The 27,651-nt window shown below is 37.3% G+C and overlaps 1 protein-coding gene across 1 annotated transcript in view; it reads left to right on the top strand.

Annotated features, from left to right (window-relative positions):
- The window catches only part of INSC (INSC spindle orientation adaptor protein), a 121,400-nt gene that overhangs the window by 88,833 nt on the left and 4,916 nt on the right, over nucleotides 1–27,651 (top strand). Inside the window, exons 8-9 of the mRNA XM_041415115.1 lie at nucleotides 15,031–15,202; nucleotides 17,373–17,551. Coding sequence (XP_041271049.1) covers nucleotides 15,031–15,202; nucleotides 17,373–17,551 — 351 coding nt within the window. The remainder of the gene's footprint in view (nucleotides 1–15,030; nucleotides 15,203–17,372; nucleotides 17,552–27,651) is intronic.

Genomic DNA, 27,651 nt, shown 5'->3' with positions numbered 1-27,651 from the left:
ATTGGATAGTCTTGTTCTCTCTTGCTGCTGTATCTTCAGGCCTTAGAAAAGTCTAGACTTACATTAAGGCTTGCATGCTCTTTTTTTTGCCCATCTCTCTTTTAATATAACCAATATTGGGCAGAGTTGCTCAAGTTTCTGTTTGCAATAAAGCCTGTGTCAGAATATACCAGATTTTCAAGGAAGTATTTTGGGTCTCTGTTAGAAAAGGCTGAGATTCTTTCAAAGGCCAGCAACTATGGACATTTCTGTACTTCTCAGTGTCATTGTCTAGGAGCATTGAGAGGGGTGAGAAGGAAGACCAACTTACAAAAGTAGACTTCATAAACACTGAGACACTGCTTGTCCCATCTTCAGCAACTTGAAACAATTGTGGTTATGTCAGTTCTGCCAAATGAGTAGGAAGACAAATCAGTCCAGGATGGGAGGCTGGCATGAAAACCTCCTTGTAGCAGTGTTTTGCTTGGAAGAATTTTGCATGTTTTCTGTAATCTTTCAAAGTATCCATTGGGTAGTATTTATTTATTTATTACATAAATTATTGAATATATTAATATAATGTATATGTTTAAATATTTTTATTTATTAATATAATGTTAGTCGATATTGCTTAGTTATTTAGTTACTTACTTATTTGAGGCCTGGGAAAAGGAAATAAAATACAAGAGCAGAAATAATGTGAAACAGACCAAAGGTGATTGAATTTTCTGCCCAGGATTTAAAAAAGTGATTCATAAGATTTAATTTAAGGCTTTTCAGATTACAGCTTGAATCACCAGAATGGTATCTATCAAGTTGTGGATATCCATGCGCCATCAAATGGTGATTAAATCTACTCCATGAAACTAATACTTAATTGCTATTAATTTAAAAGTTGACTGATAATGTATTTTCAGTGTTATTGCCATCCTTGGGGTGTACACACGCAGTTTAAGAGCACTGAATGAGTGTTTTTAAGGTATCTGTGGGTCCGGGTGAAGATTTTGCCCTTGTGCTGATTAAGCTGTCATCAAAGCAGTTTAACTGGAGATGTAGAGCAGTAGAATAAAATTTGGGCTGGAAGGGACTTTTAAAGGTCATCTAATCCAGGCCCTCTGCAGTGAGATTAAAAAAGATAGGGCAAAATAGAGGCCTAAACTGATTATCAGTCAGCATGGAGGAAGAGATACACACATGGGCAGAAAGGCTTATTCCAGCACAAAATCAGGAAAGAACCTGAGCACTTTTGCATTAGAGGTTTTCAGCTGTAGTGATCTAGGAAGAATTAAATCATCCTCGTATTTCTGTGTTAAATGATTATCACGTGGTGTTTTAGGGTCATAAAAACCAAGTGATAATTCTCTACACATGGTCTGAAAACTTCACGACAGGGAAGCACAAGTTAAAGTCAGTTTTGCCAGGCTGTAGACTCCCCGCAGTAAATGAACATTATACTATGCAATAGTGGCACCCAGTGGAGACAGGAATTACAGCAAAGTTCGTGCTGCTCCTGGCTACGGTCTGCCCAAACCTATCCTGTGTTTAGGAAGGCAGCAGAGGATTTGGGAAGACAGATTTATGGGGAACAAAGCTATGCACCACTGAAACATCCTCCTAAATCAAGGTAAGCCATGTCAAACGGGCTTTTAATCTGAAAAGTTTAGGTTTTCTTATCTGTTCACAACAACCTGGATGGCCTGTTTTCCTGCAGGATAGACGTTGACTGCATGAATTTAAAAAAAAAAAAACAACCATCTTTAGCAACATCTAATGCAAGAGCATCCTTGGGGGAGTGGGGAAAAATGCCTTCTATTCCTACTGCCCTGAGAGTAGTCTCTGGGTAGGGACAGTATCAGCCTGAAAAACTTGGAGTTTGTGAGGAGAAGGATGTGTGCACAGGGGAAAGGGGGATCAGAAGGAAAGCATGACTCCTTGCTCAATTTCAGTCTGAAAAGGCTGTAAGGTGCATGAGAGAGGAGTTCAGAACAGGAGGAATGCAAGGAGTGTCAAGTAGGGAAGGAATTATCAAGGGGAAAATGTCTCCAAGCTTTAAATTCAGGTAATGCTAACAGCAGCACCACTAAAATAAATGGGCACTAATAATAAGCTGTAAGCAGAACAATCTCAAAAATACCTATGCCACAAAATGTATGGACTATCAGATTTCACTGAAGAATGTATTATTTGCTATGGGGTGGTCAACATGCTGCTCCATGGGGAAGGAGACTATCTGCACTTGTCATCTTCTGATTATTGCTCAGGCATCATCTATTGCAAAGAGTTCTGATGAGCAGGGATTTGGGAAAAACTGGCATGTAGTGCTAAAGAGAATGGAGTGAATTAGAATAATGTTCCTGCACAGAAGGTGCTGTTAGGCTCAGATTTCAGTGCCTGTTTATATATAGGCTTTACTCATACGATCACAAAAATGTGATGAATTAGAATGATGATTTGAGTTCCTAGAGATTGTCCATTCTTAACTGCTTTAACACTCTCTGCCCTCTGCATTTATTTTAGCATTTCGTTATAAGCACCGCAGGCTTTGGCATTTTGTCCATGCTGGAATTATTCTAGATCTGCAAAGAGTGGCTGGATGTAACAAAACACCTTCCAGGACTTTCTGTTGGTCTGGTTGTTATTCAGTCTGAGAAACACTCAATTTCTGGAGAAATGAAAGTTCATTTGAGGGATAATAAATAGCATTATTGAAATGGCCTGTAGTCACAACCATGTAAGTTTTTATCTTCAATTTTTTAAACAAAGCACAGTGTATGAAAGGGAAATGAAGTTACTTAGGAGTATGAATCTCCCTCAGATGTGTAATGTGAACATCATGCTGATCCAAACATGAAGTTTTACTACTGTCTAGGCTGAGGAAGCAATTATAACAAAAGGGAAAGCAAAAGAGCTGTTAAAATAGGTTTGCAATTTATTTTTGAGCAAGATACCTGATTTGTTCTGAGAAAAGTAGTTAGAAGGCATAAGTCACCTTTTAGTTACTAAAGATTGCTCCTGTCTCATCCCGTGTCCTGGAAGAAGAACTGGGTTACAAGTCACAGGATCTCACCTAGGAAATATTCATGGATGAAGACACATGACTGACTTCCTGCTCCAGTTAGCTAAATTTATTGATGCATTTAAAGGTCATGACAAATTGCTTTTCTCCTCACTCAGAAAAGGATTTTTGATGATTTTTGCCCCAAGAAACTGGTGGTGTTTGAATTTTCCAGCCCATGGATTTCTGTGTGGCTGTATCAGATGAGGCTGAGAATCACACCCTGCACCTTTATTTTACCAGCTTTGCCAGTGTATTAATTATATTGATGTTACTCTGAGTAAAATTTTTGTTTTTGCTGCTCTCCTTTGGTTCATCTTCCCTTCAAGCTCCTTTAAACATGAAATAGCACACTTGCATCTAATTTTTGGCACATTTCTCTGCTAGAAGAATTTATGTCTTGTATTAACCAGTAAAAATGAAGCACTTGCCACAAAATGTATGAAGAAGATAAGGCACTTAGGACCTGGGGCATTGGAGAAGACATTAGGACAGAGAAGTCCAATTAGTCAGATCAGGACATCCAGCCCAAAAAAAGAGGACAGGTAATTGAGACATACTCATGTAATTACAATTGATTTTTCTTAGAGAAAAAAAAAAAAAAAAACCCAAAAGACAAAGAATGACAATTGCTGAAAGGGGTAATGGCAAGGAAGTGATTTTAAGTTGAGATGACACTGGCTTTTTTTTCCTTCTTTTTCTCTCTTGTTTTTTAATGAAGCTATGAATGCCGATTTCTGATCCTTCTAGTTCTAAAGAGTTAGCTTATACCAATAATTAGTATTTTTTAGTTTAAATAAAGAGAAGATAACAAAGAAAGAGAGATAGGCAAGGATATAACAGTCAAAGACCTTTTCAGTAACAGAGATTCTAAGATTTACAATTGAATTAAGAGAGATCAGAAAAAACTCATTAAAAGCCAACTGATTAGACTGTTGGTGCTTTTCTTTTTTCCTTTAAGAAGAATGGTTTGTTATTTTGAACAAAAACATTTGCACTTTCCTTAAAAATCCTTAAGGTTGTGGAATAAGTACTTCCATTTTCTTTGGCCTTTCATCTCTGTAGTGACTCCTGTATTTTACTTCTGGTTAAAATTGCTCTTCCCTAAAATAACTAAGGATCTAAGTCACGAGTGTCAGTAAAAGGCCAGCCAGCATCTCTGTTGCTGCTGGGCAACTTGTCCATGCTGGTTGGCAATGGAGATGACAGAGTTATCCTGCAGGTTTTCTGCATTAGAAGTGGGAAGCATTAGCTTTCTGTCATGGCAAGCACCATTGGGAAGGTGGTTTGGATCTACTTTGCTTTAGAAATATCTTTGCTCAGGTGGGACTAATGAATCTCCAGAGTTCGTGGTGAATCTTTGCTGTTGGCAGTATGGAAGTTTTTTTGATGGGAAGCAACATGGAAATAAATGTTATTGGTATTTGATATGGGTGTTAGTATAAATCATAGTCACAGACAAAACCCCACCTAGAAGGGTGGCCACTTTTTATGTGGCAGAAAGGGTGGCTTCTTTTATCCAACAAAGTATCTGGGTGTTGGTGAATCATTTAGTTTCTCTAATATGAATATCATTGTGCCACCTAGTGCATTAAAGTATCAGTGCAATTTGAACTGAGTTTTTAACGACAGAAACCTCATTAAAAAAAAAAAAACAAAACAAAACAAAAACAAAACAAAACCCCAAACTTGGCTACCAATTAGGCAAATTAAGATTAAAAAACCCCAAAACCTATGCAATCCCTTCCTCCTGTATTCCCTTATATGTATCCTAACTGTTGTATGTACAGAGTTGCTTCCAAAACTGACAATTCTATAAATATTTTGAAAACAAAAGCCCACGTGTTCAGTGCAACAACTGTAATTTAGGTTTTTATACAGAACTTAAAACAGGTGTTGTGAACAGAACACCTAAGTGCCTAGGCAGTCTGAGAGTATTCACAGCTGTAAGGACCTATATAGTGACTTTTGGGACAACATGGGATGCGGAACCGTTCTTAGCTTAACTAGGTCTTGGTGCAAGAACTTCTGTTGATGGCTCACTGAAGAGTCCTAAACCTTCATTTGTCATATCATTACTATGACTCAATTGCAAGGCACTTTTCACACTTTTTGGGCGAAATCAAGCCTGAGGCATGCTCTTTATTTGTGAAATGTGAGAGAGTCAGCGGTTCTTGGCACAAAAGAGATTCACTTCAAGATAGTTTTGAATGATCTCTACTAGAACATCTCTTCCTCTTATGTAGAGAGGAGAAGAAAACATGTATGATACATTGAGCTGCATTTTTTGGTTGGAGGCTACTAATCTATTTATAACCAATGTGGGGGATATGTTTAAAAGTCATTTGCACTGATCATTCTTTTTTTTGCCTCCAGAATCCTTGTTGGCTTTGAATTTGGTGTAATTTGTTTATGTTGAATCCTGTTTTATATGGTTTACTTTCCCCATCAGACATCAAAGTAAATTAAAAAAAAAAAAAAGTTAATATGCTATATTCATCTTTGGTAAAAAATAGTGGGAAAGACATAGCACAGACTTTGCAGTGGCTGTTCCCTAGCAGTTGCTATCGTTTCTTCCAGTGACAGTTCTGGCTTGTTACACTTCCCCAAGGGTGAGAAGGATTTGACCAGAACAGTGAAGTTGGACATATTTGTACTCTGAGACGTGATGCCAGTATAAATAGAACGCCCACAGTTCTTTCTTCCTTTTGTTCTTTGTCAGCTGTAGAGATGAAATATTGGAAAAATATTTCCATTTAAACATTTTATTTGCAGTCTGAATTATTCTAGATTAAATTGGCTAGAAAAAGTTATAGATTTTGTTTTTTAAACACTTTTGGGAATGGAGAGTGCACAGAAGGCAAATCTCAGGAGAAAATCCAGTAAACCACAGTTTCATTCTAGGCAAGGCCTTCAAAACAGCATTCTCCTTCTTTTGGAAGCCTCGAATTTGAGTTCTTTCTAAAAGTCTGGTAGATTTTGATTTAAAGTTACATTCTTTGGCCTGAAGGATTCAGTAGCTGTGGTTTCAGAGTGATGTGTATATATACCTTAGAATCCTAGCTGTCACCCTTTTCTAGTATGACTTCTAGAGGTCTGATTATGTTGTCTTTGATTCCTTGTGAACCAGAGCAGATCCTCATTCTGGGAACTCTCCTTGATCCAGGAGAAAGCCAATAAATTCTGTAGAGACCTGCAGTGGCTCTTCTTCTGTTTTTTATGGACTGGCAGAATGCAGCTTGGTCATGTGAAATTTCTTGTCCAGGCTTGAGTGTTACAGATCTGGGAGATTCAGTTGGTTTGGAGTATGGAATGAGAGTGTTTACTGCTGCTTATGAGGAGTGAGCCTTATTGGGGAGCACTAATATTTAGTGCTTTGCAGCTGTTACATTCCTTCTGCCATAACATCCCTTGCATTTTTCAAAGAATGAGAAAACTGGTTTTTGGATTAGTAAAACAGGCAGTAACTGGATGACAGAATCACAACAGTGTTTGGGATTTTCCTAAACAACATTTTGTTTTCCCAGATATAAAATAAGCAGCTAAAATAAGGCAAATTGGGGTTTTATCTTTGCTATAACATAACACTTCCACATTTGTCTATCCAAAATACCGTGAGAAGATCCTGGGCTATTGAAGCTGGAACCTGCTCACTAGGTAAACTTAATTTCAGTCAGTTCTGACCCGTTTTTCTGAAGTGAGATCAGCATATGAAAATAAGCTGACTCGGAAGTATGATTTTGAATGCAGAATGTAACTGCCCCGGTATCAAAGTGCTGTATGGTACTTATCCTTGGATTTTCATATGTTGGAAGAGCAATCTCTACCGAAAGTGTAACAAAATTTGTTCTTTTGTTCCTCCTAGCTCAAACATGAGGTTAACTTTAAATGTATGTGTTTATTATTCTTCGTAAGAGGGGTTATTTATGTTGAGACCTGTTAAGGCAGCAAAGAATATTGAGTAGAAGAAAAATCAAAATTCAGCTTGTAAAAATTTTCAATTTTCTCGGTGTCTTAGGATTGTTCTTATTTTTCCTAATATAGAATCAATGTAGCAACTGTATTGGACCAAAGAGCAGCACTGCAAGGTGCTAATGGAGAGAAAAACATCTGAGATCACTTTACCTGATGACCCCTAGTAGACCTCTGACTTCTCATAAAAACTCTATGTGAACAGCTGATCTTAAACTTGAATTTCTTAAGCTTAAAGCAATTCTGAAATTATTTTATTGCCAATGCAGTCATACACATAAATCAGTGTTTGCAGGAGACCCAAGGAGATTTACCAAACTGTCAGGAGAGGAATCTTAGGACCAAATAACTTGGGTCTGCTGTAGCAAATAGATTTCTATCGTTTCTCACCAGATGAAAACTACCTCTTTTTCACTTTTTGTGAATTTTGTATTTAAATAAGGGTAGCAATTTCCTCTGTTGTTATTACAACACAAATGAACTCTTATTGAATTGCTCACTAAAAGTTTTATAGTGAAAGTACTGTGAGTGTTTTCATTATAAATGGGTATCATAAAACTCTATAACTTGCTTGTAAAAAGTCTCTGCCAATAAAAATCTGGCACATCCAAGGTTGGTTCTGGAGCTAATTTATTTAAAATAATTTATTAAAATAATTGAACGGCCATTGTGAAGTAATGAATGTAGCAAACAATTCTATTAATGCCTGGTGCCTTATAGCACTGTTCTTAAAAGCAACAGAAATTTTGGGAAGAGGACTATGACTAAACCACTGAGTCAGTTTTGGCAACTATGTAAATTTAGACATAAAAACATTTTTCTTAGCAAGTTACTATGTATATTTAGTACATTATATAAATATTCCACTATTATAGTGCATTTGATTAGTGTCCACAAGATTGAAATACTGCAGAAGCCTTGCATTTTAGAGAGTGGATATTTTTTAGGCTAAGCTGACACCATTGAAATGAGAAATGCAAGAAAATTGTTTGCAGAAAGATATTTTTCTCACAAGTGTTTGAAAAAAGTCTCATATTTAATATTAGAGTAAAAAAAAAGCACAACAGCCTATGCATGTCCATTGCTCACTTTCTCTACCTCTCTAATGTAACTCTACTTTCTACTGTGGTGTTTTTATTGTCATAATGTGAGAATAGAGTAGGGTTGTATTTATGTGAAAGTCAGGGTATAATGGTACATACCTGGTCAAGAATTTGAATTCTATGAGAGAAGTTGTATGTGGAATTACATTAATAATAGCAGCAGGGATTATTAAAATTGTTAATTAAATCTGGAGTATAATTAAGGTTTCAAATTTGTGACATGAACAAATCCAGAATTCTAGCAGAAGATTATCAGATATGTTTCCTGAGAGAGGAAAGACACTATGAAGAGTTAGATTAGGTGATAAAGAGTGGCTGTGACCTCCATGCTGCTCTTTTTGGATGGAGACCCTTTCTCATTATTGTAATAAAATGAGGGTCCTCCAAAAATGCAGTGTGCATGAGATTTTTTTTTTTTCCTCTTGAAGAGCTACACTAAGAGACACTAGAAAACAAAAACTACAATGTCACACCAAAACCTAAATGATACAAAGTAATCAAACATGTTGAAAGAGTGTTCTTGTTTTTAAATACCAGGCACCAGGTGTTGGAGAATTTACCCTCACACCATGAAGTGTCTGTGACATTATTTATTTAAAAGTAGATGACTGGAGCATATTTTTTTCAGGGAGCATATCTCATTTTCTGGAGTGCCTTGCTACACATAACCCGGAGCCCCTGTTTGTTTATAGGAATAGTTGAGGTGGGTGTTTTTCATTTTCTCAGACTATGACCCCCCAGGGTAAATAAAAATGAGGGCTATGTGAAAATGACTAATGTATGGTCTTTCCTTAATTCAGACTTCAGGTCCCAGTATCTTGTTCAGCATTCTTGTACACCACTTGACAGTTCCTCTCATCTTGTTGACAAGTCCTTTTTTGGGTCTGTGTGGCTTCATTTTAATGGATTTCAGACCCCAAATATAATGTATAAATCCTTATCCATTATTTAAAAGAAACAAGCATGTACTTTCTGTAATTTGTAATGCAGATGCAGATACCAAGAAAACCCTACAAATAGGAATAGATTCTTGCAGCTTAAAAACAAGCTGATGTATCCAGCCCTCAGAAATATAGGGCACAAGAACCTGAGAAACATTTGGTGTCATGTGTCACATAACTTCAAGAATTTAATCTTTATCATATGTGAGCATAAATAGTTCTTCCTTACCCTTCCAGGGTTCTGACTCTACAAGTAGCATAGTCATTATTGGGACTGTTAGAATAGAAGAGAATGTAACAAATGTTGAGTACAAGGGTAATTGTAAATGTCTTTTCTTTCCCCCCTAAGCCACCATGCTCATTAGTGACCAGTGGTTTTCCCTCTGTTTTATCAATGTGACTTCTGCTTAACTGTAAGTGAATTCCTTTGCAGTCTCTTCTCCTTTGCAGCCCTTTTTAGCCACTCGGTTTATCCTGTAGAACTGGAGGGATATCACATTGGAGGAGTAGATCAGGAAAGCTGAGTTTATCCTGGGTATTTCACTTACATTTTTGGGGGGTACTCTGAAGCAATGCAAGCTATGATTTATGGGAGTGGGAATATGTGAATATTGCTAGGCTAATAGCAGTACAGTGCCTGCTTTATTTTATCAACCACAAAAATACTTTAAAAGACTGTTTTATCCTTCATATCAGTCCTCAATACTGAGGGGGTTCAAAGCCAGTACTTTTAATCTGCAACAGGCTTAGAGCATCTCTGAGTGCTGAGAAACGTGAACTTTGAGGTGCAGGGCTGCTTCCTCTTGGTTTCACAGGAAGAAAGGGTTTGCGCAGGATTTATCATTTGACTCCTAGACAGTCCAGAGTAAGGAACTTCTTATTTCATCTTGTTCTGCATTTTGCTTCTCCCTGCCACATTAATGTAAAGCTGCTACTCAGGCATTGCCACATTTAATGCATCCTTCAAGCTGATAGAGCCAAATGTCTTTTCTCTTATGCCTATAACGATAATCCTAGATCAAATTTGCACTTCTCCTTGATGGATAAATGTCAGAAAGAACAAATATCTCTTCATCAGCTTGTCCACTTGTGAAGGAAGGGAGTTTTAAAGGAAAGCTGTAGTCAAAGCTGCTGCAAACCAAAGCACAATTCACTGCCAGTTTAGATACAAAGCTAAAGTTATTGACAGAAGTTTAAAAACTACTGAGTTGGGAACTGTTCAACCTCTATTCAGCCCCACACTATTCCGTGGTGTACACAACAGGGCTTTTAAATTAGGTGCCATGGCCATTGTTGTACAGCATTAGTTATAAAAATCATTGCAGTTTTGTTCACTGGTCACTGCTAATGCCATCGAATAGTTGCAGTAGTTTGGATCATTAAGGATTATATTTGAGGATGTTTTAATGGCATCACTTTGTTACTATATCATCTCTTTCAATTCCATTACTCAGCAAGAAGTCATCAAAATAACAATACATGGGTTTTGCTGGAGGAATATGATAATCCTCCCTCCCTGCCTTCTTTCTCAGTTACCCTCTTCCTCATCCTATAAATTTTGACCTGTTTGGGTTTTTATCCACCTTTATATATTTGGTTTGCCCTGCTAATGTTCATGTCTTCACCTACATGGTTAACCTGTCTTAGCTTCAGGTGGGAGGTGTTATTGCACAGCATGGGTGAAAGGAGAGAAGACACACAGCTCTGATCTATCAGTTCTTGGCTGTTGAGTGCAGCCTCTGCTTTTCAAATTCTCCTCTAGGAAAGCTGAGATTGTTTGAGGGGCAATCCTCTTCGTGATATTGCGATCTATCAGTTCTTGGCTGTTGAGTGCAGCCTCTGCTTTTCAAATTCTCTGGGAAAGTTGAGATTGTTTGAGGGGCAAGCCTCTTTGTGATATTGTTTCTACATTTGCTGTCCTACCTCTGGATCTCAACATCTCCATTTTATTCTTCTGTAAAACATCTTTGAAATATGTTGGTTGTTCTTACCAGAAGCACCCAGATTTAGGCTGATAGTGTTATCCATAGATTTGACAGAGGGAAATCAGCTGACAGAAGCCTGTAAGACTTTCCAGTTCACTAAATGACTCAAAATCCATTTAGAGAAGACAAAAAAAAATGTTTTGACCAAAGTTTTATTAATATGTGGTGATCATCTGAATGTGAAATGAGCAAACAGGAAGGGCAGGGAAAGTCATGCTATGAGAAAAGGCCTTCAGCAGCATTTTATACAAATGAACATAGACATTACTAAAAGGAAGGCAATGGGTCTTGGTTCCCAGAGTGGAATGGAAAAACTGCCTTAAACCCCCTTGTGGGAAGCAGAGAGTTAAGGTTGCTGTTGTGTGTAATATTTCAAATAATGAAGTCATTAATGCAATCAATCCCAAATTCTGTATTGGTATCTTTAACAGATGCCTAGTTTTATTTAATATTTTTTGGAGAAAGGACAAGTATACTGAAGAAAGAAGACTGTTGCCCCAGAACTCATTCATTCCTGTTGTAGAAAAAAAAGAAATTATTTCCTTTCAGAAGATTTGATCTATGCAGTAACATGGTCACACATTTATTTTGTCACTTGGATTAAGTTTCTACAACAGGGCTATGTTCATAAGGATGTAAGTTCCTGGCATGTTTCCAGTTATCAATACTGAAATATTAGTGATCAAGCATTTACTGAACGCCATTCCTCAAATGCAGGGGCTTCACAGCATCTTGTTGCATTCATGGAATTCATTTGTTTGCATTATCTGGCTAACTGGTTCTTTTGTATTGCCAAGGTGATGAACAGATTTGACATTTAGCTGATTACTTTACCAAAATTAAACAGAAAACAGGGCAGCCATCCAAAGTTCCTTTCAGTGTGAAACCTAATTATAAAAATGCTTTGAGCAGCAATTTCTTTTTGGATGTTAAAGTGCTTTTATTAGATTGTTCCCCTGTCATTTTAAAATTTATTGCTAGACACTTATAAATGGGGTTGCCTGCTGAAGTGGAATTATTTTATTTTCTATATTTAAGATGGGAGGAAAAAGCGTATGGAGAAAATTTTAGGCTGAATTTGTTAATATTTCATGTTTCTGAAAGGAAGGAGAATAATAGTGTGAATAGTGCTGGCTTTCATACACCCAAAATATGTAATTTATCTCTGTGTTGAATAAAATTGTATCTGCTTTTTTTTTGTTCACAATTCAGAAACTCCCAATTTCCAAAAACTATCACTTAGCAAATAATGAAATCAAATATGTGATTTAAAATTTGAGTACAGCAGTAGAAGCTTGTATCATTAATGTAGATTTACACAATTACTGGTGATAGAAAAATCTAACCATGTACTTGTACCTGTCTTTCATAAGCCATTACCTGCTCTCAAACAGCATAAAAGTACTCTTAAGTCATTTGTCAAGGACATTGAATATAAGTAGGCCAAGTGAATTTTAACCAGTAAATTTAGAGCTGAAGACTGAAGTGGATCTTAGAAGAACTTTCTTGTGAAGTATTTTTTTAATGTCTTGGAATATGTTTAACTTTTTATACTGCCTGTTGTTATTAACATCCTTTGGACCCCAGACAAGGTGTGATCTGGGGAGATTTCAAGGTGACAAAATTGTGGGGTTTTGCATATGATATTGTCTAGCACACTTTGGGTACTAAATCATCTTGTGAGGACATAGATTAATTCTTGACACTGAGATCTATTAATATACCTTGAAGCCCAGTGAATTATGTGACTCTGCTGTTTCAAGCTGTAGAATTCTGCCATAACTAGGAGGAAATATTTTGCTGTAGGTAGATTAATGTTGAAAGCTTGTCAAGAAAAGGTTCAGCATTGAAAATTTATTCTTTCTCTTTTTGCCAGTGCTAGAGCTTCTACAATAAATACCATTTGCGATCTGGGGAAAAATAGAGATATAATTTCTTTTATATTTGTCTGTGTTATTAGAGTTTCAATGATATAGTCTATTTCTTATTAAAAACTCCATCCTAATGAATAATCTTACAGAGGGTAATTTTTACTCCTCTCTACCAGAAAGCTTTTCTCATAAAATACAGTAACTGTCAATGCTTATCAAATAATTTAATTCATGCCCATTGCAGGATAATTAATGAATATAACTCAACATTCTTTATTAATAAATAACAAAAATGAGAATAAGAGATTTGTTAAATACCCTTTTTGAAGATAGTGGGTAGGACTTTGTGGCATTCACATACTCTGAAAAAAATCCCTTGGCCCAGGATTTTTCTCCTGGGAAGCTGAAAGGCCTCAGAGAAATAGGAAAACAGTTTTTATCTCATTTGCTTCTCCTGTGTTGTGCTCATGTGTGGAATGTGGAGATTTTTTTTTACCCACAGATGATTGTTTCATTGGATTCTGGTGTGAGTTGTTTTGACTCATTGGCCAGTTATGGCCAAGCTGTGTTGGGACTCTGGAAAGAGTAACGAGCTTTCTTTATTATCTTTTTAATATTGAGTAAGTATACTTTCTGTATTCTTTAGTACAGTATAGTATTCTTTAATATAATATAGTATAATAAAGTAATAAATTAACCTTCTGAGAACATGGAGTCAGGTGCACCATTCCTGCCTTTGTTGGGGCAATAGGATATAGATTTTGTGAGGAAGCTTTGAGCAGACAGAGAATGCAGCCTGAGCAACAGAGCTGAGTGTGTGTGCAACACAAATGTGGTCTTGTTTTTTGTTTGAGTGTTTAAGTATATTTCAGTACTAGGCCTTCTTAAATCCTACTTGTATCTCTAAAGTGTCCAGAGCCGGGGGTGTTTAGCCTGGAGAAAAGGAAGCTCAGGGGAGAAATTTTATCACTCTACAACTCAGTGAGAGGAAGGTGGAGCAAGGTGGGACTTGGCCTCTTCTCCCAGGCAGCCAGTGACAGGACAAGGCGAAATGGCCTCCAGCTGCACCAGGGAAGGTTCAGGCTGGCCATCAGGAAAATTCCGATGTGAAAAGGGTTGTCAAGTTTTGGAACTGCCCAAGGGAGGTGGTGCAGCCACCATGACTGATCAGCACTGAGTGCCATGTCTGCTTGACAAGGTGGTCAGGCACAGGCTGGACTCAGTGATCTTGGGGGCCTTTTACATCCTAAATGATCCTATGGTCGAACTACTTGCTTGTCAATGTGATAAATTATTCAGGGCTATGTTAAATGGGGAGAAACACATTGCTGTTAATTTGAAAGTTCAGATTATGTCCCTGTGCACAGAGAACACTCTATGTTTTGCTGTGTTTTGTTGCTCACAGTGACCCCACTGGCTGTGCCCTGTCGCCATCTTTTGTTGTGCCAGTGGGTTTCCTATAATTTAAATCAATATGTGTGTATATGATCTGTCTGCCTGAACTGTGTAAGAACACTTCAAACGCTCTAAAAGCATAAACTTAAGTCAGTTCTCATTATTCTGTTTCCCTTTGAAGTATGCAAGGGGTGTGTGGACCTGGCTTTAATATAAGTGCTGTACAAGCTCATCAGGAGCAGCTTGGCCAGGGTCATCTTAATAGTACTGTTTTTGATCCTGTGTTGGCTTTGTGACAATTTCAGGGAAAAGTGGCAAAAAAAAAAATTTGTTTAGACCTTAGTGCACATTGCGGTTTGAGTCTTGTAGTAGAGCTCAAATGAGGCATAGTAGCAATTAACATTTGCTTATCAGAGCTAATTTTTGGATTTTTATTTAACTTTAGATGTCTGTCAGAGAAGACTTTGTTGGACTAAAATTGATTTCACAGAAACATTAAGGGAGGAGGAACTGCAAGACTTTTGGCAGCACAACAAACTCATATGCTGAACTCATTTGTAGTTGCTAAACTGAAACTTCCCGTGACACAAAGGTCACCAAGTTTAAGTTATTTTTGAAAATAAATTGAGTAGTTTAGTCACTGCCAAGAAAAGACAAATAGAAAACCATCTTTAGTTGCAAAAGTGCTTTCTACAGTATTTCTAACTTGTACCTATTGTTTCTCCATAGGTGGATGGGATACTGTGCCTGGCTGACATCCTCACTGACACCAGCCATTCTGAAGCCACCCATGCAGAAGCAGCAGCAGTAATTGCCCAGATCACATCTCCACATCTCACGTTCACTCAGCATCTCAGCAGCTTTCTGGAAAATATGGAAGAAATCGTGACAGCACTTGTCAGTAAGTTTTCTACAGGACTTCTGGGTCCAGTTAAAATAACAGGTTAGGGTATGAGCCTTTCATCAGAAATATTCCCTAAGTAATGTTTACCATCCTTCTCTCAACAGATAAAATAACAATTTTAAATTCTAAACCAGAGAATTACATAATATTTTTTGACTCCAGGCCTCGTGTGAATAGAATTTATGCATATTTTTAGAAATAGTATCTGTGTGAAAGTCTATCTTAAGAGTCTCAAGAAAGACTCAGCAAAGCATCCTCTTGTCTGATTTTTGTCTATAAAAGAGGAATATTGAGAGCTGAAAAGCTTTATGCCTGTTGTATTTTCCAAACTTGCTAGGACTCAAACTCACCACTACATTTCCATTTGTATGATAATTCAGAGGAAAAGTAGAGTCTATGAGTATTGTTACAAGAGAATGAAAGATCTGTCTTTCTTGTCTAGGCTCCTGATCCATGGTAAAGTGAGACAAAGGCAACAGCAAGACTTTCCTTAACCTGGGTCAGTGAGGATACTTTACAAAACAAGATGACATTTCTTACTGCTTTCTAAAGAGAGGAATATCTCTTTCGAGAGGGAGTGTGCTCCCTCCCTCTCATACCAGAAGCTTTCATTCAAGCATTCTCTTCTCTCTAGTCTAGAAATTCAGCTTCCCAGAGTTCCAAGTCAGGATGTACTGTTTGGGTTTTCTAGTTTGATTTCTCATGTATAGTAGATCATTACATTTAGAATTTTTTCTAGTGAACCCAGTAGTTACAGTTAAACTGGAGAACTTCAATTTGAATGCAGATTTTTTTGATTTTTGTTTGTTTGCTTGTTTGCTTTTTAAAGAAGAAGAAAAGAGTAGTATGAGTGTTTGAGGATTCTGCTGTGACTGGGAATTATCAGAGACGTATTTAGGCATTCTTCAATAGGTTCAAATAGAACTAGTGATGCAGAAATCAAGGGAACAATTTATTCCTGATGTCCAGCAACAAATGGAGAAGCTTGTGCCCCACCACTGCCCGGAATCCGGTGGGTGGAATTAACCTGTGCTGAGCTTGGTTCTGTTGTAGCTAGCAGCATCTGACCTGGCTTGTTTCAGATGATTTTCTGGGTCATTTTAGTGTACTGCAGTCAAAGGCCAATCTGAACATCTTATCCAGAATGTATTATCTGGTGGATCATTCCTCAGTTGTTGCTTTTTAAGTTCCACAGGAATTTTAGCTGTGCATATTCTTTCCAAGAAATGTAAGTGTTAAAAATAGAAAATGTATTAACTTTGCAAGAGCCGTTTCGGTAATCACATACCACTTTCCTTGTAACATTTATAACTCAGTAATTGAATTACTGTAATATGTTTAATTTTTAAACTATGCAGAAATTCCATTACCAGGTGATACACATCTTAGTTAAAGCACATATGTACAAGGGATTAAAAGGTAGCTGTCTCTTCAGCACTTCTTATTCAAGTTGAAAAATATGCAGGATGATTTTTGGCTACAGAGGATTAGATTTAGAGATAAGCAACATGTATATGTACGTTGTTCTAAAGAAGAGGATGGAATTATTCTTATATGGATCATTTACTTTTAGCTTTCTGCCTCCTGTATTTGATTTTATTTAGTTATATCAAGCTTTATTTTGAACAACATGCAGTGAAATATTCCCTGTAGAATGGTATACTAGGTAGAGCATATTGTTAATCAGAGGTTGTAGTGAGGTGGGTGTTGGTCTCTTCCAAGTAACAGGTGATAGAACAAGAGTAAATGGCCTCAAGTTGTGTCAGGGGAGTTTTAGATTGGATATTAGGAAAAAATTACTTCATGGAAAGGGCTGTGAAGTGCTGGAACACTCTGCCCAGGGAAGTGGTTGAGTCGCCATCCCTGGAGGTATTTAAAAGCTGTGTGGATGTGGCACTTGGGCCCATGGTTTAGTGGTGGACTTGGCAGACATGGGTTTGGTTGGAGCTGATGATCTTAGAAGTCTTTTCCACCCTAAACCCCTCTATGATGTTACATAACTGACTAAATTAACTCTATATTTTTTTGTTTCCTTTTTTATCTCCATGTTTATGAACTTGATGTCAGTTAATAAGATCACTACTGCAAGCCGCAGATGCTTAAATATTGCCTTTAAATGCTGCACTGAAGGAATTACTTTTATTCAGCTTATTTTCTGCATTCCTAGAACTGTGCCAAGAAGCCTCCTCAGGTGAAGTTTTCCTGCTGGCTTCTGCAGCTCTTGCCAATATCACTTTCTTTGATACCATGGCTTGTGAAATATTGCTCCAGTTAAATGCAATGAAGATTCTCCTAGCAGCGTGCTCAGACAAACACATAGTGGATACTCCCTATTCCCGGGATCAGGTGAGGAATTTCTCTGTCACATTTGTGTAAAAACCAAAAGATTTCAGCACTGTGTCTGTTTTGGCATAGCCAATCCTTTCTTAGTTCTTTTCATTATATTACCTCTTTCTTTACCTGCTTTAGTTCCTTCTTTGGTTTTGGTTGTTTTTTTTTATTTTTTAATTTTTTAAAATAAGCATTATAAAATAAGACAGATTTAATGTGATTAAAAAAAAATTGCAGTTCCATGTATCTAATATAGTAGAATTTATTTTATTTCATCATGAATTAGGCCAAATAGTGTCACAGAGACCCAGACAGTTTATGGGGTCTCTGTCTTTGGAGGGATTCAAAACTTGACTGGATAGAGCTTTGAGGTGAAGATATATATGGAGCCTAAATGTACAGTTGTCAGTTCAAAGAGGAATTAGCTCCAAAAGCTGAATAAGGACCTGATCCCCAGCCCATTGACGTCGGTGGGCTTTGGACCAAGTCCTGTCTGCCTGGTAGATGGTTTGCAAATTTTTATTGGCAAATACTGCTAATGTACTTTTGCCTTTCCCTTTCCTTCTCACCAGTATTTTAATTTTTTTTTTTTTTTTTTTTTTTTTTTTTTTAAGTAAAGAGACACAGAATACTAAAGGTCTATGCTAATGCACAGATGAAATCAGGGGGAATGCTTTTGCTCCTCTCAGGCACTCCTATGCAATGGGGTGGTGGAGAAGCACTATTTATTTGGTATCTCTGATTAATTTTGCCTCAGCAGTGATGTGTATGAGGCCTGAGGGTTCAGTAGTGACTGCTGAGGGATGGAGGTTGGTACTCAGCTCCCTTAACCGACTTCTGTTCATGAGACCTTGTGACTGTAATTAAAAGTCCACCATTCGGGCCTCACAACCTTCCCTTTCACAGCTCCGAAGGTGTCAAAAGATGACTTATGGTAGATTTAGATTACAGAAGGTGACTTATGGTAGATTTAGGATCTGTACTGCCAGAGAAGGCTTTGCTCATCCTTAACCAGCAGCCAGGCCTTGGAAATTAAGGCACAGTGGACCCTAGAAACTGATTATCGGTGTTCTAGAGGGATTACTGGAGCTGCTTTAGCTTCTATTAATAGCACTTAGTAGTTTTTCAGCTCAGTTCTGTGTATAAAAATATTTAATTAAGCCATAATTACTGTAGTGCTCTTTGGGCAAAGCCAGAGATATAAGCTGTGGTGTTGTCATGGCCGTATACTATTAGATATGTACAATCCTCCACAGTCTTTTAAAAAAATTCTTCCTGTATGCTCTCACATATTTGATTTCCTTATTTCTTTATGTCCTTATCTGAATTCTGCTGTCAGCTGTGAGTTTGCAGTTTGCTCTGTGGGTAGCACAGCAATCCCCTTCTTTTTTTGAGGAAGGTAGATCTTGAAAGAAATACGTATGACTTTTTCAGGTGACAAGCTAGTTTCAGGCCTTTTGCAGCTCGTAAGCTCATCTCACTAGCTAGATGAACAGCAAAACTGAATGGCTTCCTTCCAAGAACTTAGGAGATTTGGTCCCCCAAAACACCTCACCTTCCTTCTCAGAATGAGAAACTAGAGCAGAAAGGGTGGCGTTCTCTGTGGTGTGCTGCAGGAAGCTTCTGAGCTCACTCCTTGGCTCCTGTAGCAATGGGAACTGGTGGAATCTGAGTGCTGCTCATCTTGTCTTTAAAAGGTGCCAGTCAATCAGTTTTGGCAATGCCAAAGACCTTAGAGAAACCTTCCTTCAAATTCCTGAACAAATGTGAGTTTGACTGAGCAGCTCCCCTTGTTCAGTCTTGTATTTGGGGGTGGGGATGGTGTCTGCCCATTCCAGCAGTCTCATGGAATATTTTGCTTTTTAATTTGCTCTATGCCTATCGTTGCAATGAGGAAAATATATTCAGCTGAAAAGAAAAACAGCACTACAATACTATATTTTATAATGGTATCATAAATTGCGATTTTGGCTTTTGACAGGAAATCCTTTTCGGTAAGTAATGTAGTCAGAATCTTTTCCCAGAATATATAATATTATGTCCCAGGCAGTAGACATTTGCCTAGGTAGATGTACATAAAAGATGAGTAGGCTTGAAAATTTTTTGATTCAAGATTTTATTTTGGATTATGGAACCACTGTGAAATATATTTTCTTGCTGATGATGTCCTGACTGATGTCCATTCTGAATGACCAAGTCATCCTGGCCAGTAAAAAAGATGATTTGGAAATGAATTATACAAAATGTTGAAATGATTAAACCAAGTAAGAAGTTTCACAGCTAATACAAAATGTGGTCTGAATATTAGAAAATTGTATAAAAGACCACTCAAGCTTAAAAGCTCTCTTTTCCATACAAACATTTAAGTAGCACAACTACTTCTAGAAAACTACCTAATATTTCAAAGTATATTACTACTTTAGTATTAATGGTGATTTAAGAAAATTCTATTCTGCTAGACTGAGGTGTGCTTTACTGTAAGCAAATCTGGGAGGAAGACAGCTGAAATGCTAGGAAAGAACATTGAACTTTTTTTCTTTGTGCCATTTTATTTCATCTTAAACTCACACTATGTCCTTCTATACAGGACATAGAATTATTATTAGTTATCACCCTCCGTGATGGTACAAATAAATAACATTCTGCCCAGGATTTGGATATTGGATAGATTGTGTACTGGGTGCAAAAAATATTTTACTTTTCAAGCACCTTTAAAATTGTTCTGCCTTTTGACTTCTGGAAAGCTTTTTTGTCCAGATGAAAAAAAAACCTTTAAGGAAACCTTGAAATAAACCTAAACTAAAAAAAAAAAACCAAAACCTTTCCTGTCTTTTTTATCCAAAAACCAACCTCCTTCTTTCATTTCCCAGGCAGTGTTACATTAGGTCAGAAAAGAAATCTAGAACAGAGAGCTGGGTTTACTGATAAACAAGATTATGATTGCCTATTTTACAGAAGCATGTGACTGTTTCTGTAGCCAACAATGTTATACTGCGATTCCTTAGTTTTGTAGCAAAATACATTGTAAAGAAACAGTCATAAAGCACTATTTTCCAGATTCCTTAGTCCCCAGTTTTGGGTCAAAATGGATATGAATATCCCATGTTCTGTTTTTTTCTGCAGATAGTTGTTTTCTGAAAAACTTCAAAAAAGCATCAAATATCCTTTCAGAAAGTTTCATGCCTAAATTCAGCAGTGTAGTGTATGCAGTCTCAATGGAGTTTAACATCTGTCAGAAGAGGGGTTTAAAACCCCTTCTCATCCAAGATCTTCTTGACTTTAACCATCATCTTAGACTCTACATAGAAAACGATGAAATATGCATGCTTGGGCCCAGTATGTTTATGCATAACACAATTTTTCTCTCTGCATTCCCACTTGTCTCTTCAGTGTTGTTAGTATTCTCACCTTACCTGTGAAGCTGTGGAGGTATAGCCTAACACCTTCTGAGCTTCTCTTATTCAGGCAGACAAAGAATTAATGTGCAGTGAACACATCCATTTTAAAGTGGTTATTCCTAGGTCTAAAATCAGTGAATTATGTTTCAAAACAGTTTGAGGTGGAGAAATGCTCTTCAGCTGGAAGGAAAAATTTTAAATGATTGCTGGTTTTTTTTTTCCTAATAAATTCTTTCCTGTCGTCTTGGTATTTGGGAGATGCTGCTGGTTTAGACACTGAGATCTTCTGTGTCATTTAAGATTTTAACTCCTTAATACTGTTCTTCCTCTAGGTTCCACATTCTTTTCTCTGCTCTTCACCTTTTTTTCCTCATCAGGCATTTTTGTTTATTTTTACTGTCCTTCCTCACTTTTTTCTTCCCTTAAATGAAGATTATCAAAAGGAGATTAGAGACAGATGTTACTATAATATAAAGAAGTTTTGATTTCTAAATGTTGCTGAACCCCCAGGGAAAGCCTTTGAGAATAATGTTTTTAATGGGAAGAGTATTAACAGTTCTTTTAGATTTCCTTTGAAAATCCCTGTCTATATGAAAGAAACTTGCAGTACTTCTCAATCTGCTAAGTTTCTTGAATACTGGGGAGTTTATTAACAAAGCCTTTGCATGTGGACTAGCTCATAAAAGGGTGTCTGCGCTGTTTTCTTGCACAGGTCTCTGTTAATATCCCGCTCTGACATTAATACCATGATCACTGGATATGTGGTTGGAATTCCCTTCTCTCTGAGAGGCCTGACTGTGCACTGTGGGTGGCAAACTGTACATTAAAATGGATCCTTTCCAGTATTGACTAGATCACACTGGGAAACCATGATTTCAACTATTATAGCTAGAAAGAGAACCGGTAAATTTAAAAAATTAAGTTATTTTTAAAAGCTTAAGAAATCAAGAAAGAAACATGACTGCTGGTAACAGATGCAAAAATGAAAATTTGGCCAAAGTCACCTGACTATCTGAATTTTAACCACACCATTATATTAATGATATTCCAGTTAGTTTCCCATGTAAGATTGTAATAATTTTCCTGATGTGTTTTGTTTTTCTGTTTAGCTGCTTAGCTCTCTCTTTTCATGCACATCTGACCAGCATAAATAAATAACAGTACTGACTGGCATTATGTGCTCAGTGTTATGGATTGTTATATTTCAGGACTCCAAAACTGACTGTCTCTCTTAAACACTAAGATTTTTGAGACAAAATTCCTGCTTAGTTCCAATTCTGCCTCTCATATTTTAGATTCTATGCAGGACAAGACAATGTGTTCCCACTTGCAAAGCAAGGGGTTCAGCTGGAAGAAGAAAATATCAGCTCAGATGAAAAAGTAATTAGTGTTGAAAGGCTCATTTGTGCTCTGCTCTGGGAAGATCAGATCTCTTAGGTGCCTTTGGCTGCTTGAGCCTGTTTGAAAAGCATGAGCAGCTTTTCAGTGCCTTGGAGGAAGTCTGAGAGATGATTATTCTTTCCCCCCCCCCAGGTTTTAACCTGTAAGGCAGAAAACTGTGGCCACCAGCTTGATCACTCTGTTAGTTCTATGCCCTGGTTTATGGGATGTGTATTTTCACAATGTGACCCATACAGGGTGCGTGTCCTGTGTGCTTCTTTAAAACAAATAATGTGAGACCCTGGCTCTTCTGCCTACTCCTTATCTACATTAGTCAGCAATAGGAAGTAACATAAATAAAAATGTAGTAGACTTCCTTCATTCCAAAATGTAAGTTTCCTACAGCTTTAGTCTCCATTGCTCTGCCTCAGCATGCCAAAAATACATTTCCCTGGCACAGTCTCAGAATAAACCTAGACTTTGCAAGCAGATCCTGTCTCCAACCACTGTTGTTATTTTTGGGGGATGTTAGCTTCTTCTGCTTATCTAGCTGTATTTATTTTCTGTTTTCAGGAAGAAAAACTAAGTTCCCAATCACAAAAATGGCTATCAGAAGCCATTTGAGTTATTTTCTATTTTCAAACATTACAACGTCCCAGAGAGAATATCCAAAGATTTCTTACTGAAGTTTTTTCTCTTGATAGAGAATATCTTGAAAGGTGTTTTCTACCTCAGCTTGCTGTAATGCCTGTTCTTGATGCCTGCTAAATGCACTCTTCTGCTGTCTCCCTGTGGATGGATCCTGAATTGTGACATTCAGATGCTTTTAACTTACCTTCAGAAATAGAGACTCTGTCTTGCTTCTGAGTAGTGTTCAGGTGCCACTTGGTTTCTGAAGATGGCTATCTGGAGCTTTGCAGACACACTATGATTTATACTTATCTCATTTATTTGAATGAATTACAAAATGCTCTTATAATATGTACAAAAATTAATATTACTTAGCAATGAATCAGCCTTAAAGGAGTAATTAACTAAGAGAATTAGCAGTTCTATATTGATCTACTTTGCCACTCTATTAAATTACTTGCTAATTCTTATTTTGAGCTTGTGTCTTTCTTTTTATGTCAAGACTGTCGATAAAAGCCTACTGAGCAGTGTGCCTTTATTATCAATAAAGGTCAATAAAGGTATATTAGCACCACACCTTCCACATCTGTAGACACTTCCCCCTCCCACAAATGAGGTAAGGATCCTCAGTTGTGGAAGATATTGGCCCTTTAGCAGGCTAAAATGTGTGCTTTCATCCTCCAAATCCTTTGGCATCTTTCTTCCTTAGTAATTGGTTTCACAATTAAAGACAAAAACTTTCTTAAATCTCTCACTAAGGGAAAGTTTTCAGAGAAGCCTTCTGTTTCTTAAGTGTTCTTTAAGTTTAAATCTCTTTGATAAATGCAGGTTTACAATTTCAGTGTAAAGCGTTTGTACCTAGTTTTTAGTTTTGCAGCAAAGATTCAGTACCTTTGAACACTGGTAGATGAGCATTAGTCACCAGTAGTTATTTAGAAAAGTTTTATTATAGCGTTAGTAATTACATATTTTAGAAAAAAAAATTCCAAAGTGACTGTTATTTGAAGAAAACAATTTTCAAGATTCTTAATCAACCATGGTTTCTCAAATTTAAATTGCTCTTGACAATTGAAATTTCTAAAGTTCAGGGCAAAGCAGACTACAGAACTTAAATGGAAGGTTCACCACTCATAAATTCAATATGTGTGAAAGTCTGAGGGAGTGGAAGGAAACTGTGTGGGAATCGAAACAAATTTTAAATTTTGAAATATATATAGAATAACCAAAAAAGATCAACACTGCCAATTTTATAATAATATATTGTCACTAGAGATGTATCTGTGTCTAATATCAGTTTCATTATTTTGCTTATAAAAATGAAGATTTTGGATTAGATTTCAGATTAATTTCCATGGTAACTGCAAGACTAAGAAGATGATGCTGTATTGACATTTGAAAAATATGAAATAATACTGTTATTTTTTAATTTCATTTCATAAACAGGGAAATTTTCCATGGGTCTTAAGGGGCCTCTCAAATATCCCTGTGTACTCAGTTCACCAACAAAACTTTTAAAGATGAACCTTCAAAGCTTCTTGATTTTGGGTGTGCTTTTTTAAGTTCTGAAGTTTTTAAGTTCAATTTTAACTTAAAACTTTTACGTTTTTAAGTCCAGTTTTAACTGCTTCATCTCTGAGTCTTGTGAAAAATCTTACTACTCTCTGTGAAATCTCTGCATGTTGCTATTTTGCTAAGTTTGTGCCCCTTCAGAAGGTGCTAAAACATGAGCTGGCCTGAGAATTCCTGTGCTGACGTTCTGCCTTGCCCGGTGTCTCAGTGCCCCGGGGGTCAGGTGTGCAGAGCACAGGGAAGCAGGCAGGTGTTGAGCACAGGAGGAGCCCTGGAGGTCTGTTCCTCTGGTTGTTTTTAGCAGTGCTACTCGTGACACTGACCTGAATCATCCATCCAGCTCCCTTCTGATGGCAAACAAGTGTCATAGGGCCTCCAGGACCTGAGGGAGCCAACAGGGAAGGTGGAGAAGGACTTCTTACAAGGGCATGTAGAACCAGGACAAGGGGAATGGCTTCAAACTGAACAAGAGTAGGTTTAGATTAGATGTTAGGGAGAAATTCTTTGCTGTGAGGGTGGTGAGGCACTGGCACAGGTTGCCAGAAAAGCTGAGGATGTCTCATCCCTGGCAGTGTCCAGTGCCAGGCTGGATGGGGCTCTGAGCAACCTGGTCAAGTGGGAATTGTCTCTACCTATGACAGGGAATTAGATGAGATTTAAAGTCCCTTCCAACCCAAGCTGTTATATGTTTCTGTGCTGATTATTTGTTGATCAAGTCTATTTTTCTGTGGTCTACATTAGTACAGTGGATTTAGGGCTGCCAGTTCACAAACTGCAGACACCAGGTTTAGCAGAGAGAGGCAGCTGCAATTCTTGATGGATTTGGAGATCAGAGAAAGGAGTGTGGGCCAGTCTTGTATTTGCGGGATTTCTAGAGAAGACTATTTTTCTGTGGTCTACATTAGTACAGTGGATTTAGGGCTGCCAGTTCACAAACTGCAGACACCAGGTTTAGCAGAGAGAGGCAGCTGCAATTCTTGATGGATTTGGAGATCAGAGAAAGGAGTGTGGGCCAGTCTTGTATTTGCGGGACTTCTAGAGAAGAGAAGGAAAGATGAATCTGACTCCATGTTCTTAGAAGGCTAATTTATTATTTTATCATCTATATTATATTAAATAATGCTATACTAAACTATACTAAAGAATACAGAAAGGATACAGAGAGAAGGCTAAAAGATACTAAAGAAAAACTTGTGACTCTCTCCAGAGTCCAACACAGCTAGGCCATGATTGGCCAATAAGTCAAAACAATTCACATGAAACCAATGAAACAGCCACCTGTTGGTAAGCAATGTCCAAACCACATTCCAAAGCAGCAAAACACAGGAGAAGCAAATGAGATAATATTGTTTTCCTTTTTTTCTCTGAGGCTTCTCAGCTTCCCAGGAGAAGAAATCCTGGCAAAGGAATTTTTCCAGAAAATGTGACAGTGACAAGTCAGTCTGTGTCAGTCTTTTGAGAGCACTGCTAAAACACAGATATTGGAAATGCATGGGTCAAGATTCACCTCCAAAGCAGCTCTGCTTAGCAGAGATACAGGTGCTGGGGTAGGGAATTATGCTGGATTCCCTGACAAAATTTGCTTCATAGCACATCTACAAATCCCACAGGTCAAGAATTGGCATGCGGCTTCAGCACATTCCTTCTCCATGGTAGGAAGGCAATGACAGATGACCAGAGCTCATGCATCCTGTCTTCAGGATGTCTTCTTTCTTACACTTTGAGTTGACCGCAAGTTCATTGCATGGCTTAGGAATCCAAAAGAATTTCAAGAATCATAAATTTTTTCAGGTGCCAGTGCTTCGTAATCGTGGAGCGTGCTCTTTAACAGGATCAATTACTTGAGCAATTAATGAAATTGATACTAAACATTGCAGTTGAATAGTAGATATTCCACATTAAATATCTTTAAGCCTTTTAATTATTTCAAAGTCATTTCAGTTCTGAAAGAGGTTTTGGTATGTATTCTTTTCCAGTAATTTTCAAGTATTAAATGAGGCTTAGGCAGTCACTTTTATCTGTATCTGTTTGTGTGCTCCATGTCTCACAATAGCATCTGAACTGGTTTGCTGATTCAACAGGACTTTGTAGTTATTTTTGCAACTGCCTAAGGCTTTATGAAATTTGGAGCTAGACAATGGGAAGAAAGGCAAAGATAAAGTGTTACTTTCTGAAGAAAATATAGTCTACATTTGTTTGTGTCTTCCTCTAGAAAGTTCATCCTTAATAGGAGACTTCCTTGAACTTTGGTTTGTATTACAGAGGAAATTTTCATGTAAGTTGCATGAACTTTAAAATAGGAAAGTTTAGGGGAAATGGAGCATTTAAAGTCAACTCTTTGTTCGGCTTGCCTATTACATTTATACATTATCCTATTTTATTACATTGTTTGCCTCGCAGGAAAAGAATTTTCTTGGGGAAAAAAAGTCTATCCATATGGAGTGAGCTGATCTATGGCTTAACTACCTTTTGAGTCCTACTGAGATTTTAGAAGACAATATAGGTAGAACTTGATGGTCATTAATCATAAGGGTCTTTTTTACACCCCTCTGGAGAATGTTACATACAAACCCTCTAAGCTAGTCCATAAATATTGCAAAATATGGGGGCCACATAATCAACTTGAAGGAAGTATAGCTATAACCTCAAATAATTTTTTGGTGTCAAAAGATGCACACAAACTATTTTTATGTATGAAAATACTTATTAGACAAAATAACTTGAAGCAGTGGAATAATTGGCATGTATTCAAATTGTGGTTAATTGAATTCTTCATCTGTGGCTTAGAGAGCCACATGGGGTACAGATTCTGCACAGAGGAAGCAATTTTCATTAACGGGATATAATTTAGAATGAGGAAAACATATACACTCTGCCTGCAACACAGTTAATAATTAATATGGAATAAATACATAGACATACACTGAGTTACCATATTTCTACCTGTCACTGTGCAGAGTTTCAGCAACTCATTTGCATGCTAAGTAAGTATATTTATTCAGGGAGATGACACTGTAACACCACCTTCAAAAGTGGAAGACCTTTATGTCACAGCATCGGAAATGAGTCATCCTTGTTTTTGAAATGGCAAAGTGAGATCAGAATGGTGATTTGATCTCATGCCTCCTTACATCTAAG

The sequence above is a fragment of the Onychostruthus taczanowskii genome, unplaced genomic scaffold (assembly GCF_017590055.1).
Source record: "Onychostruthus taczanowskii isolate IOZ18803 unplaced genomic scaffold, ASM1759005v1 scaffold49, whole genome shotgun sequence".
NCBI classification, from domain to species: Eukaryota; Metazoa; Chordata; class Aves; order Passeriformes; family Passeridae; genus Onychostruthus; species Onychostruthus taczanowskii.
Note: the sequence above shows the minus strand (reverse complement) of the source record. Positions and strands in the feature narration are given on the sequence as shown.